This window comes from Centruroides sculpturatus, unplaced genomic scaffold, assembly GCF_000671375.1.
Source record: "Centruroides sculpturatus isolate CEXI.00-Female unplaced genomic scaffold, Cexi_2.0 scaffold1764, whole genome shotgun sequence".
NCBI classification, from domain to species: Eukaryota; Metazoa; Arthropoda; class Arachnida; order Scorpiones; family Buthidae; genus Centruroides; species Centruroides sculpturatus.
Genome location: NW_019386083.1, coordinates 58418 through 78253, shown reverse-complemented (window position 1 = coordinate 78253; position 19836 = coordinate 58418). Strand labels below are relative to the sequence as shown.

General features: G+C 33.3%; 2 protein-coding genes across 4 annotated transcripts; both read right to left on the bottom strand.

Moving 5' to 3' along the window:
* Nucleotides 1–3709: 3709 nt before the first annotated feature.
* Nucleotides 3710–6393, bottom strand: LOC111613481. Its single transcript, XM_023354836.1, has 5 exons — nt 6292–6393; nt 4952–5274; nt 4336–4449; nt 4040–4258; nt 3710–3920 (listed from the first exon to the last, which is right to left on the bottom strand). Exons 1-5 carry the CDS (start codon nt 6332–6334, stop codon nt 3906–3908), a joined length of 714 nt encoding a protein of 237 aa, XP_023210604.1. The 5' UTR covers nt 6335–6393; the 3' UTR covers nt 3710–3905.
* Nucleotides 6394–9598: 3205 nt separating this feature from the next.
* LOC111613480 lies at nt 9599–12379 on the bottom strand. Of its 3 annotated transcripts, none has more exons than XM_023354833.1 (5): nt 12242–12379; nt 11732–12054; nt 10955–11056; nt 10660–10878; nt 9599–9933 (listed from the first exon to the last, which is right to left on the bottom strand). In XM_023354833.1, exons 1-5 carry the CDS (start codon nt 12282–12284, stop codon nt 9928–9930), a joined length of 693 nt encoding a protein of 230 aa, XP_023210601.1. In that variant the 5' UTR covers nt 12285–12379; the 3' UTR covers nt 9599–9927. The 3 variants fall into 3 exon arrangements, with proteins under 3 accessions (XP_023210601.1, XP_023210602.1, XP_023210600.1); XM_023354832.1 differs by lacking the exon at nt 9599–9933 and adding an exon at nt 10253–10351; XM_023354834.1 differs by lacking the exon at nt 10660–10878.
* Between the last annotated feature and the right edge of the window lie 7457 nt (nt 12380–19836).

The window sequence follows — 19836 nt, the reverse complement described above, 5'->3', positions numbered from 1 at the left end:
TTTTGACTGTTTCTGTTTTAAATATTTTTGTAATGAAGTGATGTTGTTAGTGATAAAGAATGGGCATCATTTACCAGGCGGATGAATACATAAGCCCTCTTTTGAAAAGAGTGTCTTCAATTTTCGGTGAAGGGTACCACCAAGACCTTTAATACAAGAGTTCAGAGGTAGTGTACTTCGGGCGCGCTTGTTTCGCCCGAAGTACACTACTTGTGGAGTCCGAGGTCACATTGGAATCCGAGGTAACTAACGCGCCGACCTCCTGGCGAAGGAAGCTGCCAAATGCACATTTGTAAATTTTGTAATATGTATTTGTAACGTCGAACCCTCGGCCTGTTACATAACAGTTACTCTACTGCAAGAATCAATGACAAAGTACAGTAGGTAGGTCGACCTACATCAGTAGCGTAACATCATTGGAAGTGGTGGATGCGCCGCATCCCTTGTATTTTCTAAAAAATAAATACATATTAATTTTAATTATATAAAAATAGTCGCACAATATTTTATTATAATCGCATTATGTTATATTATATCGTATTATGTTGCATTATAATCGCATTATTAAAAATCTGTATACTACACGTAAAGAAAAGATAAGATTGCTATTGTATATTTGAAAATTAACTGTTACTTCGACATTCATTAAATATAATTGTTAATGATGCTGAGAGAGATGCACGAGGTACAGAAAAAGTTCTAGAATTTATTTTCCTTACATTTACGATTTATGTATTCGTTTGTCATAAAAATTTGTCTTTCCATTTTTCTCAAGACTACTTCGACTTTTCGACTTACTTCTACTTAAGAAATAGTTAAATAATTAAGCGATTAGGGAATTGGGGACACAAACAAAATCGTGCTGAAAGAGCCGGAATTTTACTTAAACAAAAGCTTAACCGAGTACAGTGTAAACTGATTTCTTCGTATTATTAATGTAATAAAGACAGCAATTTTTCCAGTTCAATGAGAGTGACCGAAAAGACGTAAATTTTGGAAATTTCCGTGGACACCTGGTCCTAAAACGGATTAGTTAGAAAACAAATGACTGTTAAGTTTAACAAATTTCGATTTTTACAGCTATGGTGAGAAACGTTTAAAATTTACAACAATTTTGTCGCACCCTAGTGATGTGACAAAAGAGGCATTTGACATTAAATATAAATACGTCAAAATAATGGATTTTGCCTATTACTTTCAAATGAAATTAGTGTGTGCGGAATAAGAATGGCTTTGACGATTTAAATAATTTGAGTAAAGACACGAAAATCGTAAATATCGCATCGATTCGTTCGTAAAATTGAAGCAATTTGGAAATCAAAATAGAATAGAATTTAACAATAGTAAACAATATAAAATAAATATTGAAAATTATAACAAGATAGTTACGGCTAATAGATCTATTATATTTAAATTAGTAGATGTTATCGAAACAAGAATTGGCATTTAGAGGGCGTAGAGAATCTAGTAAATGTAATATAACAGAGTTAATTATATTGAACTTGCTTATTTATTAAGTGCGTTAGATAATCTATTAATGAAAAATACATTTAGAGAAGTCTACGGTTTTTACTGGCTTATCGAACAAACAAATACGAATGGACCTTAAACCATCGCTGACTGATTGCCCCTGGAAGTCAGCTTCTTACAGAAACACAGCTTCACTATCATCAAATGTCACGCACGCCACTGACCTACACCTTCGTGTCTGAAATTGGCCGAGCTCCTGTAAGTTGTGATTGGTTAGTGACCCAAATACTAAAGACTAAAGAGAGAAAGACATGGCCGAGCAGTGAGCATAGCCTGTGAAAGGGGAGGAAAGAGAGAGGAAGGAGTGGTGAGTGAAGGTGGAGAGGTGGGGGAAGGAGAGGTGGTGAAGGATGAAGTGGGATCCATGAGCGCCTACTCGGGTCCGTTGATTTAACATGAAACACATACAGGAAGCAAAAAACGGTGACTACAAAATGATCCAATAATGGTACAAAGATTGAAAGTGACAATATACACGCAGAGACAGACAGTGCCTATTTACAGTGGAAGCGGCACAAAACACATTATAGGGTTAACACACAGAGATTGGCGGGTAGTTGCCAGTGCCCCCTAGAAAGTATTTACAGCACAGACCAAGACCAACCCAAGTTGGCGGGTTACCACCCAAATACTGATCGGACACGAGAGGTTTCCTCACTTCAAGTCCAAGCTTGGACAAGGAGATGGTTACTGCTCCTGTGGGAGTCCGCGCGGCAAAGCGCGGCACTACGTACCTACTTGATCGTCCTCTTACTGAGGACTTTTGCCAGTTGGTCGACGACGTCGATTATATATCGATTCTGGAGAAGAAAAATGTCCTAACAAAATCCGTTTATTGTAGTAGGTATGGCTTATATGCATGTTTACAAGAAATTCGTCGTGTGAAGTCACTTGTGGAATTCCTTTTTAGAAGGGTTGGAGCTAGTGAATTCGTTGCTGAAGGTTATGCAAAGTTGTTCATCGATGGCCTGGGGGCAGAGATAGTGATAGTGGAATGGCTGTCAAGTTGAGCACTTGTCGAAAGTCCTTAAGGAACAGGATAATCTGTAACAGAAGAAACAGATTAGTCGCGCATTGAAACTGGCGTAGAACTGCGCTTGAAAATCGAGGATTTTAGTCTTTCTGCTCAATTTCCACATTATGATTGATCTTAGTTCCCTTGCCGTGTTTCCAGGTAAAAACCGAGAGAGGTTACGGTCGCAAGGAAGGTCCGTTTAGGACGGTCTATTCGACACCAACCGTCGATTCTAACCGGGAGATGTTGATGAAACTTAGATACCTGCGCTCGTAATTTAGTCCGTTGTTTTCTTTCTTATGACATTTTAGAATTTTAACGATCTGGTGCGATATCTCTTTGACCGTCAAAACTTCCCCTTTTCTTCATTTCTTAACCTACATCGATTATATCCGAGAGTTATCTCTCGATTTGACATTGATATTTAACCCGTGTAAGAGTCCTCCCGGGGCCCGTTGTTTACATTTGCGATTAATTGTATTAATAACTGAATTTTCTCTGCAGTTAACACGATTTCGGACCTGGTCTGAATCCTCACAATATACAATACAGTACATACATATTTATTTGTATAATCGATAATTTTATTGGCGCACAAAAATGTATGACCATAAAAATCAGAAATTGATTATAGATTCTTGATATTAGCGTATATATATGCTAATATATGTATATATATTTTATAATGTTCGTTCTTTAGTCATCTTTTTTGCTCTGAAAACAGTGGAAGGACCCTTTTTAATTTACCATCGAAGCTCGATGGATGGTCGAAACGGTAGCCTATCGTTCTGAGAAACCGGAATCGAATCTGTTTGAGAAACTCTTCAGTAATTTTTTGTGAACGTTCTGGCCCAGTTATATCGAGTCAAGAACCTCACCATCCGGCAGCCCGAACATGAGATGTGGATGAAAAAGGACCGTAATTTCCCGTAAATTTATTTTAAAAAAAAAGACAAAAATTAAATCTGTAGTAGATCAGGAATCAATGGTGTAGATTAAATTTCCGGCATATTCAGTAATAAAACCAATATCCGCGTTAAATCGATGTTTATTTAAAAAGACATGGATCATACATACATATTGATACATTGCAAACACATTGTAACAGTAATATTTTATTTATAAAGTAATAATTTATATATTATACATAAGTATAAAGTCACATTTCACATATAAAAGTCATAAAACTTTATTCATTTAAAAAATATTCTAAAATAAATTTCAAAATATATTTTTGTAGACTTAGAAATGGCGAGGAAACTTGCCAGGAATTGCAAATTTCGCAGCATTTGTTGGTTTCAAATAAAATATATTATTTATGAAAAATTTGGCGAAGCTCATAGCTATCTTCATGCATATATTACGGAGGAATGCCCTAAAATACACAATTATTAAATAATGAAATTTTTCAACGAATAAACATAATCCTTAAAATTTAAATAAAATACTTATACATTTTATATGTAATATGTGAAAATAGAAAATTACACATACCAGAAAAACATAATTGTAGATTTGTTCTCGAGTTGGGTAGTCATCTTCAACAATTTCTAAAAATCTACGAGTCATTTCTAGATGTGGAATTAGTTTATTGTGAAAGCCTAAACTTTTCATTTTATAGGGATCAATGAACCGATAATAACTCTTCAAGACGTCGTGACAATGTAAGGATTCAGTAATTATATCCATGATTAAATTTCTAGCGGCTATTGACTTTTAAGTGAAAATCGAAGAATTTGTAAATATAAATGTGAATATTCAGGAAAAACAAAAAACACAATGAATTTTACCCCAATATCTTCAGTACATCTTGTTCGATGTAATACGACACAACATCTTGAGTAATATATGTTGAAATCACTCATGATGTTCAATTCATTTTCTTCATCTTCTAAACAAATTCTCTGCAAAAAACAATTTTTCATATTAAAGATTTCAACAATTAAACCTCGTTTGTAATGTAATATTTTAAATACAGTGTATATGGTCATATATAAAACACATTAAACGTCTAGGCACTTCGCCATTCTTTAATGAATTTTATTGTACAACTTGGGTTTCGTTCGGTTCGTTTTCTTTGTACATAGCAACACAACGCAACATGAGGGAGTGCCATTCAGGACAGTTTTTTATGGAAAACTAGCCGCTATTTAGGTAATAGAAACATAGAGAAAACACGAATAAAACATGGACTAGAGGTGTATTTATGGATTTTGTCCTATCGTCTGCCTGATAGCCTAGCTGACGAGAGGATAAAAAGTTCCCAGATGCATCCCAACTCCTAGGTGTACAATTAAATCCAATACAGTGAAAAAGTGCTTGTACATTGTATTTTATTACATAACTAGAAATATTTAATTAAAATACAGTAGATGAAAATTTTTTTATAAACATTTACTAACTTACTAAAACATCAATGCCGTTTACTTCTCTTCTAGGTAAATAAGGAATCATATCTTTCATATACCATCGATCTTCGTATCTTCCATACATTTTAGGTTTTAATTGAGCAATTTTATACAATATTTGTAAATGGCAATAGTCGCATTTAAATCCATCTGCTTGCACGTCCGTTTTACATAAACCATTCATATTAACACAGACATAATCTTTCCTCATTCTAATACTGTATATAAAGAACTCTATGCAATTTTTGCAAGCAGGACCTCCATAGTAGTCTGTCCACGCTTGACGTTTACCACATACACAGATGGATGAGATATTTTTACCTACAATACATTTATTACTTTTACTTTGAAAAAAGTATTGAAAAAAAGTTTTCATTAATCTATATAAAACTGAAAAGATATAGTTTACTGCAGGCATTCAAAAAATGCTTTTATTATGAAACAAATGCTGTGTAAGAAACGCGGTAATGAAACAATTATTATTTACAAGATGATATAACTCTTAATATTAGTGAATAAAAATTGTTAGCATTATACTGTATAGCCAAATAAATAATCTTTTTTAATTATAAAATTACAATTAAGATATTATCTCGTATGTCTTTAATCAAAAATTTATATCCCACTAGTAGCCGAGTGAATAAAACCACAGAAAACTACTGGATAGAAGCACTGTAGAACTTTGTCGCAAGTTAGGATTTTATGAACACGCTGGCCACATGGGGTTTCCAGAGTTTCCTTTGTGTTCAAAACCTAACCAGAAGCCAGTTTCCTATAGAAATCTGTCGGAGAGCTATTCGCTTAGGCAGATTGCCCTTGTGTTACGACAAATTGCACGTATCCTCCATCTATCAATCCAATCTAATCCTTCGTCCGAAATCACTCAAAATATTTCAATTTGTTTTAACCTAATTCAACATTTTTTCATTGTTAAGCTTTAACCTCAAAACAAACGAAAAAAATCACAAAAAAATTCACGAAATTTAACACCAAATAACAATTTTTTTTCCCTCAAACATTTAATTTCGCTACAGACTTGCGATTTCTCTGCATTACAACAATTTAACAAATCTAACTCAAAAGAATGTACGGTAAATTAAGCTGTCGTAAATGGCATATAATCATTTTAACGTTAAATACGTAAAAAATTAAGATAATTAAGCCTGGATAATAAATTTTACAAATCAAATGACTATTAAAACTCAAATTACAAATCAACTCATTGCTATTAATACAGTATTTTACTTTATGAATGTAACTCGTAACCACGGAAGAACTATAATAGATTAATATTAAAATTAATGAAAATCAAAATAAACATGCAAAACATTATGTTACCTCTAATATATCTAAAATTTTCTATTTGTCCTATAGTTGCCATGATTGTAGATTATTTAAAAGATTAAAATCCAATCAAATTCGATGAGCAAGAAATGTAAATTAAAACTTGAATTTTCTATGGGTATATTTGTACTCTTATATTATGTTTTAACTGATTTGCATAATACTTACGTGTTATTACAAACTTTCACTCGATTTATCTAATTAACGATGTTAGTAATATATAAAAATATTTATTAATTTTTACTCAAATGTTTAATGATCTTAATAGTAATTTAGCAATTAACGGGATGTGATTACAATAATTGCAATTTACATTTACACGTTTATCTTTATTATTGTTAATGTAACAATTCTATTGATGTGTATAATATTATGATTTAGTTTATCTGGTGAATATTTATTGTTTTATGTAAATACATCTTTCTACGATAACTTGTCTTGTATCCGGTAGTTGGGCATGAGCTTCTAGCCCAGAGATGTCCAACCCGCGACCCACTGCACCCATAATTCTTTAGATATATATGTTTATTTATTTTGGTAAAGTATGTCGTGAAAATTATTCTGTATCACTTGATACACTTTGATGTCGTAATGACGTAATTGGTGACATAATTTGTAACTAACCAATAAAAAATGTTGCTGTTGTAGTTTGTCATTTTGATTGTTTCAGTTTTAAATATTTTTGTAATGAAGTGATGTTGTTAGTGATAAAGAATGGGCATCTTTTACCAGGCGGATGAACACATAAGCCCTCTTTTCAATAGAGTGTTTTCCATTTTTAGTGAAAGTTACCACCGAAACCATTTAATACAAGAGATCAGAGATAGGGTACTTCGGGCGAGGCATGCACGCCGCGTCGACCTGAGTGGGTCCGAGGTTACATCGGAATACCAGGTAACTAACGCGCCGACCTCCTTGCAAAGGAAGCTGCCATGGGCTCATTTGTATCAAGGAAGATCGGACCTTCGGCTTGCTATATATGTGAGCCGCCGAGGAGGTTGGAAATTCCTGTCCTTACCGGCCACAGGTCTTGGATCATTCTCTTGTCAAGAATGGCATTTACGTTCTGCTACGCGTTACGCGGGTGGAGAAGAGTCAGAGACGGTTGATGATAAGACGTTGGCACAGTCGAGAAAAGACATTATTTGTAACAAAACAAAAGTTTATTTAAGTCAACTAAAGAAATAAAAAGTTACACGGTTTCTAATTCTCTACCTGTCTAATGCGCGGAGGGTCGAGAGAGAGAGTTTACAATAATGCTTTCATACCTCTTGGAAAATCTCAGTGAAATATTCTTCTGTAATTTCGGTAAATTGGTTCTGAGGTGTGGCACCAGGTTCTACTGTTGGCGTAGTAAAGTCCGGCGTTGTAACAGAACAATATTCGACTTGAATTTTCTAATAGTAGCTGTATTACGTATTATATAGGTAAATGTCTCTTCAATCCGAACAAAATTTCGGTAGACTTTCTCACAGCTCTACAGGTTAAAATTCTCCTTTATTGTTTTTCACAGATGCATTTCGGGAAAGTTTAATTTTCCTGCCCATCTTCAGTGCTTAAGATTTCCCACATGTTTCTTCATCTTTTTTACAGTACTTGTACTATCAATTTACAATGTTTTCAAATTTATATAGAAATATCATATTTCTAAGATTATACATTGTCGTGTAAAAGAAAATTTTATTGTATGTTGAACCTTTTTAACCTGTAGAGCTGTGAGAAAGTCTACCGAAATTTTGTTCGGATTGAAGAGACATTTACCTATATAATATTCGACTTCGTCGCTGTGTCTCCTCTAACGAACGTCGAGTGTCTCCCCTTGAGGAGGAAGGACAAGCGGCTTTTATAATTTCATGGTGGGAAAATTTTTCATGTGATCAATTGTTTTAGCAGGTGTGGAGGTTAAAGTTGTTCACGGGACCAAAACAAAATGACGAATTTGGACTTTAAACTTTAACTCTTGAAGCAGAAGACTGCCGAAGTTAGATGGTCGAATGTTTACGTTAAAGAGAAGAGTTATAAGTTAAATATTTGATATTTTGATATAAGTGAAATATTTGATTATTTTTTTCTGACGATGGTTTTTCACGTAAGGTGATAAATTTGTTTACAATATGTCAAAATATTAGGAGCAAATAAAAAAATTGGTTTGCACACGGGTCGGATCTCACACATAACACATGCTCAACTGCAACAATCAATGGCATACAGGCATGAGAGCTTGACTAAAAGTACAGTAGGTAGGTCGACCTACACCTTCGTGTCTGATGTTGGCCGAGCTCCTGTAAATTGTGATTGGTTAGTGACCCAAATACTGATCGCAGATGAGAGGTTTCCTCACTTCAAGTCGAAGCTTGGACAAGGAGATGGTTGCTGCTCTTGTGGATGTCCTCGCGGCAACGCGCGGCACTATGTACGATCTTGATCGTCCTCGTACTGAGGACTTTCGCCAGATAGTCGACGACGTCGATCATCTCTCGATTCTGGAGAAGAAAGGTGTCCTTACATAATCCGTTTATTATAGTATGTAATTGGCTTACATGCATGTTTACAAGAAGTTCGTCGTGTAAAGTCACGCGTCGAAGTCCGTAGTTGATAGAGAGTCTGGCCCTTTTTAGAAGGGTTGGAGCTAGTGAATTCGTTGCTGAAAGTTATGCAAAGTTGTTCATCGATGGCCTTGGGGCAAATATAGTTATAGTAGAGTGGCTATTAAGTTGCGCGATCGTCGAAGTCCTTAAGGGACAGGATAATCTGTAACAGAAAAAACACAGATTAGTCGCGCATTAAGACTGGCGTAGAACTGCGCTTGAAAATCGGGAATTTTATAGTCTTTCTCCTCAATTTCCACATTATGATTGATCTTAGTTCTTTTGTCGTGCTTGCCGATTGGTCTCTTTCCTGTAACCCGAGAGAGGTTACGATCGCAAAGAAGGTCCGTTTAGGACGGTCTATCCGACACCAACCGTCGACTCTAACCGGGAGATGTTGATGAAACTTAGATACTTGCGCTCGTAATTTAGCCCGTTATTTCCGTCCTTTTGACATTTTAGAATTTTAACGATCTTGTGCGATATCTCTTTGACCGTCAATACTTCCCCTTTTCTTCTTTCCTAACCTACATCGATCATATACGAGCGTTCCATCTCTCGATTTGAAATAGTCATCCCTAGGACGTGAAATAGTCATCCCTAGGCCCGTTGTTTACATGCGCGATTAGTTGTATTAATAAGTTCATTTTTTCTCTCTCTCACGTAACCTTTTGTTATATTTTAAACATAGAAAATTTCATAATTAACACGATTTCGGAACTGGTCTGAATCCTCACAATATACAAATACAGTACATACATATTTATTTGTATAATCGATAATTTTATTGGAGCACAAAAATGTATGACCATAAAAATCAGAAATTGATTATAGATTCTTGATATTAAAATATATATACATATATTTTATAATTTTCGGTCTGTAGTCATGTTTTCGCTCTGAGGGCAGTGGAAGGACCCTTTTTAATTTACCATCGAAGATCGATGGATGGTGAAAACGGTAGCCTATCGTTCTGAGAAACCGGAATCGAATCTGTTTGACAAACTCTTCAGTAATTTTTCAATCACGTTCTGGCCCAGAATTAAATCTGTCGTAGATAAGAAAATAATGGTTCAGATTAAATTTCCGGCATATTCATTAATAAATTAATATTAATATCTCATCATATAACATCTAATAATCATTAATATCTGCGTTAAATCGAGGTTTATTTAAAAAGACATGGATCATACATACGTATTGATACATAGTCCCATAAATCTGCAAACACATTATACATATGTTAAAATATTACTGTTACAAAGCCATATTTCACATAAAAAAAGTCATTAAACTTTATTTCATTAAAATATACTTTGGAATTTATTTTAGAATATTTTTCAAGTCATAGGAATTGCAAATTTCGCAGCATTTGTTCGTTTCAAATAAAATTTATTTAATCAAAATAGTTAAAAATTTCCCCAAATATTCCGTAATCTTCATGCATACATTTACGGAAGAATGCCCTATAATAGATAATTATTAAATGAAATTTTTTAACGAATATACATAGCATATTTATTTTCATGCAAGGATTAATATTATAAAATATACAGTAGACCCCCATAACACTGTTGATAATTCCGTGTTATATGAATTCCATTTTGTACGAGTCATTAGATTTTACAAGTACGTGTGCCTGGTTGTGAACGGCTCTGGTATTTGTAAAATATAAGTGACTCGTACTTTATGGAAATCATATAACACGGAATTATCAACAGTGTTATAGGTGGGTCTACTGTATAAGTATGTTAAAATACAATATCACACATACCATAAAAACATAATTATCGATTTGTTCCCGAGTTGGATAGTAAACTTCAACAATTTCTAAAAATCTACGAGTAGTTTCTAGTACTTCAATTAGATAATTTTGAAAGCGTAAACCTTTCATTTTATAGGGATCAATGAACCTATAATCACTCTTCAAGACGTCGTGACAATGTAAGGATTTAAGAATCATTTCCATCACTGTAACTCTGAAGAACATTAACTTTTCCATGCAATTTAAATAATTTATAATTATAAACCTGAATATTTAGGAAGAACAGAAATACAATGAAATTTACCCTAATTTCTTCAAATCTTGTTAGTTCTATTCCTTGCAACCCTCTTGAATAATATGATGCGAAATCACGCATTATTTTCGCTTCATAATTAATATCATTCAACTGCAAAAAAAATTTTTATATAAAAGATTTCAACAAATAAACCTCGATTGTAATGCAATATTTTAAATACAGTATATATGATCACATACAAACTACATGTCGCCATTTCTTTATTGCATGTTATTGTACAACGTATTTGTACACAGCAAACAAACATGAGGTGGATGCTTCTCAGAATAGCTTTCTATGAAAAACTACCAATTTAGGTGTTACAAATGTAAATAAAACCCAGAATAAAACATGGACGAGGGGTGTTTATGGATCTTTAACTTTCTCAGTTTGCTAGCCTGGCTGAAGAGAGTATGAAAAGTCTCGAGATTCACTCCAACTTCTTGCTGTACAATAAGATTCCATACAAGTGCATTCTATTTTAATACTTATGTACTATATTTTAAATATTAAGAGTTGACAGACTTTTTTTTATAACAGTAAATAACTTAATGTAATTCTCCTCCGATAAAATTCTACTATTTTATAAAAATTAATTTGAAGACAGCCTTTCTAAACTGGGAACCGCCGTTTAGTATACCAGAATAAAAACATGTACAAGATCAAAAAGAAGCCTGAAAACAAAGGTCAGGTCGTCAAACCTTTGTATTCTAGAACACTAAAAGTAAATAAACGGCGGTTCCAGTTTAGACAGACTGTGTCTTCAAATTAATTTTCACAACTTACCGTAAGATCACTCGCGCTTACTACTGTTCTACGTAAATGAGGAATCACATCTTTCGTATACCATCGATCTTCGTACCTTCCATACATTTTAGGTTTTAATTCAGCCCTTTTATACAACATTTCTAAATGACAATATCTACATCCAAATCCATGTGGATCCACGTCCGTATTACATAAACCATTCATATTATCACAAACGTAATCTTGTCTCTCTCTAATACTGCTTATAAAAAACTCTATGCAATTTTTGCAGGCAGGACCTCCATAATAGTCTGTCCACGCTTGACGTTTTTCACATACACAGACTGACACGATATTTCTACCTGCAAGACATTCATTACTTTTAGTTTCTTTACAATAAGCAATTTTTCAAAAGCTTTTATAGTATTAATGTATATTTAAAACTAAAACAGATAGTAACCCCTCATTAATATCATACTCTCTACTCTACTGTATGAATGTAAATTAATATTAAAATGAATGAAAATCAAAATAAATTATAGACGTTACCTCTAATATATCTAAAATTTTCTATTTGTTCGATAGTTGCCATGATCGTAGATTATTTAAAAGATTGAAATCCAATCAAATTCGATGAGCAAGAGATGTAAATTGAAACTTGAATTTTTACTCTTATATTATGTTTAACTGATCTGCATAATATTCACGTATCATTACGAACTCTCACTCGATTTATCTAATTATTATATAATTAACGATGTTAGTAATATAAAAAATATTTATTACTCTTATATTATGTTTAACTGATTTGCATAATATTCACGTATCATTACGAACTCTCACTCGATTTATCTAATTATTATCTAATTAACGATGTTAGTAATATAAAAAATATTTATTAATTTTTACTCAAATATTTAATGATCTGAATAGTAATTTAGCAATTAACGGGATGTGATTACAATAATTTGCATTTACAGGTTTGTCTTTATTATTGTTAATGTAACAATTCTATTGATGTGTATAATGTTATGATTTAATTTATCTGGTGAATATTTATTGTTTTATGTATATGTTACTGTGAAAGACCGAAATTAGAGAATGTCGATATTATCCGGTGAATGTCGACACATACAAAATACGTCGGTGAAAGACCGAATATTTTGTTATATTATTATACATTCGAACAATCGCCGGTGTATGTCGACAAGCACAGATAAGCTTTGGTGGAGGTCGAAACGACACCCGAGAAGCCGATGTCGACGGAGAGGCGACAGTCTGTCGCCAAATTCTTCGCCGTTTCCTTCTGCTCAAATTGGTGATACCGTACGAATACAAGTCCCTGATGTCGACCGTGGCCGTACAGATGCCCGAAATGTGTTGGCGGTTGTTGTTGGAATAGAAGACTCCGACTTTTATAAATTAGCAAACAAAAATGGTACCCTCAAGCAGCTTTATACCCGTAATCAGTTCGTAATTTGTAAAGAAAAGTTACTTTCCATAGATGAGATTTCTTCTCAAGAAATATCGCTGAGAGAAGCAGCTGCAGCTAATTCGAAAAGTGGAGGGCAAGGCTATACACGCTGTCATTGCAAAAAGAAGTGTTCCACAAATAAATGCAGTTGTAAAAGCAAGGGACTCTTGTGCAATTCAAAGTGCCATAACAGTTTAAGTTGTTGCAATAAATAAGATTGTATAATGTTAATCACATAATTTATGTGTAAGTTTATTATTGTATTATTTTCTTTAATGATATAGAATGTACTGTTCGTTTTAGGTTCAACAGTTTATTTACATGTACTATTACTTAAGCTTTCTCCTATTTTGACATATTAAAAAGTTGCATTTTTGTCTTAACGTAATAAAAATATTTTTATTCAACATTTACCATCAGCGCATTCTGAATGTCGACATTTGCCGGTGTAAGTGAGAAATAACTATATTTAGCAAATATTTCGTACATACACAAAACGACTGTGTGAATGCTGACATTCACCGGAGAATGTTTACATTCGCCAGATTTCGGTCATTCACAGTAACATATATACATCTTTTTACGATAACTTCACTTGTATCCGGTAGTTGGGCATGAGCTCGTAGCCCAGAAATGTCCAACATGCACTTTCTATTTTTTAAATATTTTTCATTTATTTTGGTAAAGTATGTCGTGAAAATTATTCTGTTTCACTGGATACACTTTGATGTCGTAATGACGTTATTGGTGACAGAATTTGTAACTGACAAATCAAAAATGTTGTTGGTGTAATTTGTCATTTTGATTGTTTCAGTTTCTAATATTTTTGTAATGGAGTGATGTTGTTAGTGATAAAGAATGGGCATCTTTCATCAGGCGGATGAACACATAAACCCTCTTTTCAAAAGAGATTCTTCCATTTTTAGTGACTCGAATATACAAGGCTAATACCAAAGTAGAAAGGGCTAATCTATTCTTTATAGAAATAAAGAATAAATTAGATCCTTTCACTTTTGCCAGCTACTTCGGCATTTTTCCTAATTATAGGTATATAATATATACATAGGTCTATCTATATATTTATTTTCCTAACGTAATAATTTAAACATTTTAATTCTCTAATTATATTCATAATTATTTCAACAACTTTAAATTAATATTTTTAATAACCCAGAATTTGATCATGGCATCAACTATTAATTAAGCAAAGGAAAATAACAGAAGAAAAGTTGAAGTCCGTGTCGACCTGACTGGGTCCGAGGTCACATCGGAATCTCAGGTAACTAACGCGCCGACCTCCTGGCGAAGGAAACTGCCAAATGACCATTTGTAATGAGGAAGGTCGAACCCTCGGCCTGTTACATAACAGGTACTCTACTGTAACAATCAATGACATACTGGCATGAGCGTTTGACTCAAAGTACAGTAGGTAGGTCGACGTGCACCAGTGGCGTGCCGTCATTGGAAGTGGTGGATGCGCCGCATCCCTTGTATTTTCTAAAAAATATCGTGTCTGAAGTTGGCCGAACTCCTGTAAGTTGTGATTGGTTAGTGACCCAAATACTGATCGGACACGAGAGGTTTCCTATCTTCAAGTCCAAGCTTGGGCAAGGAGATGGTTGCTACTCCTGTGGGTGCCCTCGCGACAACGCGCGGCACTATGTACGAACTTGATCGTCCTCTTACTGAGGACTTTCGCCAGATAATCTACGACGTCGATCATCTCTCGATTCTGGAGAAGAAAAGTGTCCTTACAAAATCCGTTTATTATAGTAGGTAATTGGCTTACATGCATGTTTACAAGAAGTTCGTCGAGTGAAGTCACGCGTCGAAGTCCGAAGTCGCGAGAAAGGACCGTTTAGGACGGTCTATCCGACACCAAACGCCGACTGTAACCGGGAGATATTGATGAAACTTAGATACCTGCGCTCGTAATTTAGCCCGTTATTTCCTTTCTTATGACATTTTAAAATTTTAGCGATCTGGTGCATTATCTCTTTGACCGTCAAAACTTCCTCTTTTCTTCTTTCCTAACCTACATCGATTATATTCGAGCGTTCTATCTCTCGATTTGACATTGACGTTTAACACGTGTAAGAATCATCCCGGAACTCGTTGTTTACCTTCGCGATTAATTGTATATACAAATACAAATATACAAATACAATACATATATATTTATTTGTATAATCGATAATTTTATTGGCGCACAAAAATGTATGACAATAAAAATGGTTTAGTTAAATATCAGAAATTGATTTATATATATATAGTAACACCAAGAATCTATAATGATATAATATGCTATTTTATAATGTTCGTTCTGTAGTCATCTTTTCGCTCTGAAAACAGTGGAAGGACCCTTTTTAATTTACCATCAAAGATCGATGGATAGTCGAAACGGTAGCCTATCGTTCTGAGAAACCGGAATCGAATCTGTTTGAGAAACTCTTCAGTAATTTTTCATGAACGTTCTGGCCCAGTTATATCGAGTCAACACCCTTACCAACCGGCACCCTGAACTTGAGAGGTGGATGAAAAAGGGAAGTAATTGTCCGTAAATTTATATAAAAAAGACAAACATTAAATCTGTCGTAGATCAGAAATCAATGGTTAAGATTAAATTTCCGGCATATTCATTAATAAAACCAATATCTGCGTTAAATCGATGTTTATTTACAAAGACATGGATCATACATACGTATTGATACATAGTCCCATAAATCTGAAAACACATTATACATATGTTAAAATATTACTGTTACAAAGTCACATTTCATATAAAAAAAGTCATTAAACTTTTTTTCATTAGAATATTCTAAAATAAATTTGAAAGTATACTTTTGTAGACTTAGAAATGGTGAGGAAAATTGCCAGGAATTGGAAATTTGGCAGCATTTGTTGGTTTCAAATAAAATATATTATTTAATTAATTAAATTTGCGCAATATTTTGCGAAGTTTTTAACTAATCTTCTTGCATATATTTACGGAATGATGCCCTAAAACACACAAATTATTAAATAATGAAATTTTTAACGAATAAATATAATCCTTAAAATTATAAAATGTATAAGTATTTTATTTTAATATAATATGTTAAATTAGAAAATTACACATACCACAAAAACACAATTATTGATTTGTTCTTTAGTTGGGTAGTCACCTTCAAAAATTTCTATATATCTACGAGTCTTTTCTAGATGTTCAATTAGTTCATTGTGAAAGCCCGAAAGTTTCATCTTATAGGGATCAATGAATCGATAATCACTCTTCAAGACGTCGTGACAATGTAAGGATTCAGTAATTATTTCCATGTTAGAGATCATGGACTTTTGGGTGCAAATCGAAAAATTTGTAAATATAAATGTGAATATTCAGAAAAAAACGAAAATACAAATGAATTTTACCCAAACTTCTCTAAACATTCTTGTTGGATGTATTCTGACAAAACATCTTGTATAATATTTTCTGAAATTCAGCTTGATGGTCAGTTCATATACAAAATCATTGAAGGAAGTTGTCTGCAAAAAACAATTTTTCATATTAAAGATTTAAACAATTAAACATCGTTTGTAATGTAATATTTTAAATACAGTTTATCTGGTCATGTACTGTACAAAACACATTAATTAAACGTCTAGGCACTTCGCCATTCTTTATTGAATTTTATTGTACAACTTGGGTTTGGTTCGGTTCGTTTTATTTGTACACAGCAATGCAACGCGAGATGCAATCCAGGAGGGCTTTTTAAGGAAAACTAGCCGCAGTTTAGGTAATAGAAATAGAGACAACCCTAATAAAACATGGGCTAGAGGTGTGATTATGGATTTTTAACCTATCCTCAGCCTGATAGACTAGCTGAGGAGAGGATAAAAAGTTCCGAGATACATCCCAACTCCTAGGTGTACAATTAAATCCAATACAGTGAAAAAGTGCTTGTACATTGTATTTTATTACATAACTAGAAATATTTAATTAAAATACAGTAGATGAAAATTTTTTTATAAACATTTACTAACTTACTAAAACATCAATGCCGTTTACTTCTCTTCTAGGTAAATAAGGAATCATATCTTTCATATACCATCGATTTTCGTATCTCCCATACATTTTAGGTTTTAATTGAGCAATTTTATACAATATTTCTAAATGGCAATAGTTGCATTTAAATCCATCTGCTTGCACGTCCGTATTACATAAACCATTCATATTAACACAGGCATAATCTTTCCTCATCCTAATACTGTATATAAAAAACGATACGCAATTTTTGCAAGCAGGACCTCCATAGTAGTCTGTCCACGCTTGACGTTTACCACATACACAGATCGATGAGATATTTTTACCTACAATACATTTATTACTTTTACATTGGAAAGAAAAGTATTGAAAAGAGAGAGCTTTTATTAATGAAACAGAAAAGATATAGTTGACTGCAGTCCTTTAATTTTATTAAGAAACAAATGCTATGTAAGTAACGTGGTAATGAAACGATTATTATTTACAAGATATAACTCTTAATTTTAATATTTCTGAATAAAAATTGTTAGCATTATATAGTTAAATAAATTTTTTATATAAATTTTAATTTTTTAAAAATAATTTTACAAATCAAATGACTTTTGAAATTCAAATTACAAATATCAACTAGTAGGTAATTGGCTTACATGCATGTTTACAAGAAGTTCGTCGAGTGAAGTCACGCGTCGAAGTCCGAAGTCGCGAGAAAGGACCGTTTAGGACGGTCTATCCGACACCAAACGCCGACTGTAACCGGGAGATATTGATGAAACTTAGATACCTGCGCTCGTAATTTAGCCCGTTATTTCCTTTCTTATGACATTTTAAAATTTTAGCGATCTGGTGCATTATCTCTTTGACCGTCAAAACTTCCTCTTTTCTTCTTTCCTAACCTACATCGATTATATTCGAGCGTTCTATCTCTCGATTTGACATTGACGTTTAACACGTGTAAGAATCATCCCGGAACTCGTTGTTTACCTTCGCGATTAATTGTATATACAAATACAAATATACAAATACAATACATATATATTTATTTGTATAATCGATAATTTTATTGGCGCACAAAAATGTATGACAATAAAAATGGTTTAGTTAAATATCAGAAATTGATTTATATATATATAGTAACACCAAGAATCTATAATGATATAATATGCTATTTTATAATGTTCGTTCTGTAGTCATCTTTTCGCTCTGAAAACAGTGGAAGGACCCTTTTTAATTTACCATCAAAGATCGATGGATAGTCGAAACGGTAGCCTATCGTTCTGAGAAACCGGAATCGAATCTGTTTGAGAAACTCTTCAGTAATTTTTCATGAACGTTCTGGCCCAGTTATATCGAGTCAACACCCTTACCAACCGGCACCCTGAACTTGAGAGGTGGATGAAAAAGGGNAATGATCGCTATTTACATTTACATGCATCTGTTAAGTGTATATTTATTGTTGTTAATGTAAAAATTTAATTGACGTGTATTAAATTATGATTTAAATTGTCTGTTTTATGCAAATACATCTTTTTCGATTATATGGTTCGTTTGTACTGCCCACCAGTGCTCGAGAGTAAATGGTGGTAGAGTAAACGAAGCGAGTGGGCTAATTTCCAAGAATGCCATAATCGTTAATTATAAAGAAATTATCATTTGATGTATTTGGTAATTGAGTACATCTATAACAGTATACTTAAGTAACTCAAAGTCATGTATGAATAGAGTTTTTGTGGCACGGTGCAACAAAACTGTGTTCATACATGATTTTGAGTTCCGTAAGTATAGTGTTATAGGTGTAGTCAATCAAAGATTATTAAATAATTTTTTAAATATAAAAGTTGTATTGCTTATCAAATAAATTATGAATTCAATATATACGTACTTCATATAAGAAAATACAAGACAATATGTTACTCGTACATTGAGTATGCTTTAATGTAATATAGTCGAATGCGGTTAGGGGATGCTTCCCAAAAGAACTTTCTATGCGAAGCTAGCTCCTATTTAGGAATTTGAGTCGTAAGAAAATTCCGGAAAACATCACGTGGCCATCCGTCCTAACTACTTGTGTTTAGCGTTTTCGTCCATTCACCCACTGGCCCTCTCAACAGAGAATATCGACAGACAAATGGGCGAGTCTCACAAATATCAAAATTAAACGTCAATTACATTGACGTTTAATTTTGACCTTTAAGCAATACTCTGTACAGATTAACAATACTGATTTCAATTAACACTGGAAAAATTTATACTGCTTTGTATTCAATTATTTTATTTCTATTAATTTATTCATTGAATTTTTGCTTGTTTTCATACGTAAATTTTTATGTTTCACAGGTAGATTTTTCACATTCTTCGTCACGTAACCTTCGCTTCTCCGAAACGATAACAGGGCATTGCGGTGACCTTTATGCTAAATGCGTTTTCGTCTACAAGTGATATCTTAATTTTCCGCTCTATTCAGATTAAAGTATGTTATTCATACGATAAGAATAACGCAATGTAACGTGACGTTACAAAATACGCACGGTAAGAATAACAAAAACTTTAGCAACGACTTGCGTAACATTCCCGGCTGTTATAAAATTTTATTTAAAAAATAACTTTTATATTATTAATAATGATAAACATAATTCCTATCCTCAGCCTGAT